General features: G+C 48.6%; 1 protein-coding gene across 1 annotated transcript; it reads left to right on the top strand.

Moving 5' to 3' along the window:
* Positions 1-424: 424 nt before the first annotated feature.
* On the top strand, positions 425-1,260 carry LOC119387896 (uncharacterized). The gene has a single exon (XM_037655464.2). It carries the CDS (start codon positions 427-429, stop codon positions 1,258-1,260), a length of 834 nt encoding a protein of 277 aa, XP_037511392.1. The 5' UTR covers positions 425-426.
* The last annotated feature ends 236 nt before the right edge of the window (positions 1,261-1,496 follow it).

The following is a 1,496-nucleotide window of genomic DNA, read 5'->3' as shown; positions in this document are numbered from 1 at the left end:
AGCACAGCAAGCCACTCTCAAACTCGTGGGCTTGGTGACTGTGCCACTGCACGGATCACTAATCAGTTCGCTCTCGCTATGCAGATGGTCCGCTACGTGTTTGTTCATCTGCTGCTGCCTGCGCTTGCGCATGTGGCATCGGCAACATCAACGGAATGCGGCTTCAGCTGTCCCGGAGGCAACGAAGGCAGCGCTCAGCTCCTATCCATCGACAAGTGCCTGGATCAACCAGAAGAGGGACCCAGGGCAGCTGAGCTCAACCAGGCCTGGACGGTCGCATCATCGTCGACAGCAAGAAGCCCTCATCTATAAAAGAGCAAGCACCTTCAGCGGAGCGCCAAGGTGCGCTGTGGGCTTGGTGACTGTGCCACTGCACGGATCACTAATCAGTTCGCTCTCGCTACGCAGGTTGGTGAGCCCTACGATATGTTTTCGAAAAGATCTGGTGATTACTTTCTGGTACAGCTGCCAAGCCCGCAGTGCTGTATGGTTATTATTGCAGAGTGTGTCCACGTAATTCGTGCACTACTAATTCTGGCTGGAGATATTGAAACTAACCCTGGTCCTTCCAATTCTGAGAACGTTCTTGCTGAGTTGCGTAAACTGTCAGCCGGTCAAACACAACTAATTGCAGATGTCCAGGGCTTGAGAGCTCAGCTCGGTAACACTGATAAAACAATTAGCGAGCTCAACAAAAGACTAACAGATCTTGAAACTCATTGTCAATCTTTGGTACCACTTCGAAAGGAAGTGGAGATCATGCGCACTAGCACGGAGCAAACGGCCTGCAGAATCGCTGCGTTAGAAGGCCGTATTGATGACGCTGAAAATCGCGCGGGGCAAAATAACTTAATTTTCTATGGCATACCAGACCCTTCCGCATCTGAAACATTCGCCGAGTCGGAGCACCTGGTGGTAAATCTTTGCCGCGATAACTTACAGGTGCACCTGGAACCAAGAGATATTGAACGCGCGCATCGTCTCGGCCGGCATTCAGTTGGTCGCTGCCGGCCTATAATCGCGAAGATTGCTCTGCATAAAACGAAAACTGCAATACTATCAAATGGTCGCAAGCTCAAGGGGACAGGTTACGGCATAGGTGAAGACTTCTCACGCTCCGTCCAAAGTGCTCGAAAACAACTAATTGCGTTTGCGAGAAGCAAGAACAAGCCATTTTCTGTCCACTTTAAAACTCTGCACATAAATCAAAAACGCTACATCTTCGATGATAAATCAAACACTATCAAAGAACTATCGTAGCAGTCGAGGCGGCGGCGGAAGATTGCGACACCTCTTGTTATTTCTAGTAACACTCTTTTACTTTCTACTGTTTACACTAATATTCGTAGTTTTCTTCCCAAACGGGAACCCATATCAAGTACTGTATTATCCTCTGAAAGTAATGTACTGATACTAACCGAGACATGGCTGACTGATGACATCAGCGATGATGAGGTTTTGTCAGAATTACCACACTTCCGCTTGTACCGAGATGA

Source organism: Rhipicephalus sanguineus, chromosome 1 (genome assembly GCF_013339695.2).
Source record: "Rhipicephalus sanguineus isolate Rsan-2018 chromosome 1, BIME_Rsan_1.4, whole genome shotgun sequence".
Taxonomy (NCBI): Eukaryota; Metazoa; Arthropoda; class Arachnida; order Ixodida; family Ixodidae; genus Rhipicephalus; species Rhipicephalus sanguineus.
The sequence above is the reverse complement of the archived record's forward strand: the minus strand, read 5'-3'. Positions and strand labels throughout refer to the sequence as shown.

Coding starts and splice junctions, on each gene's coding strand:
- LOC119387896 (XM_037655464.2), top strand. CDS start 427: ATGTTTTCGAAAAGATCTGGTGATTACTTTCTGGTACAGCTGCCAAGC.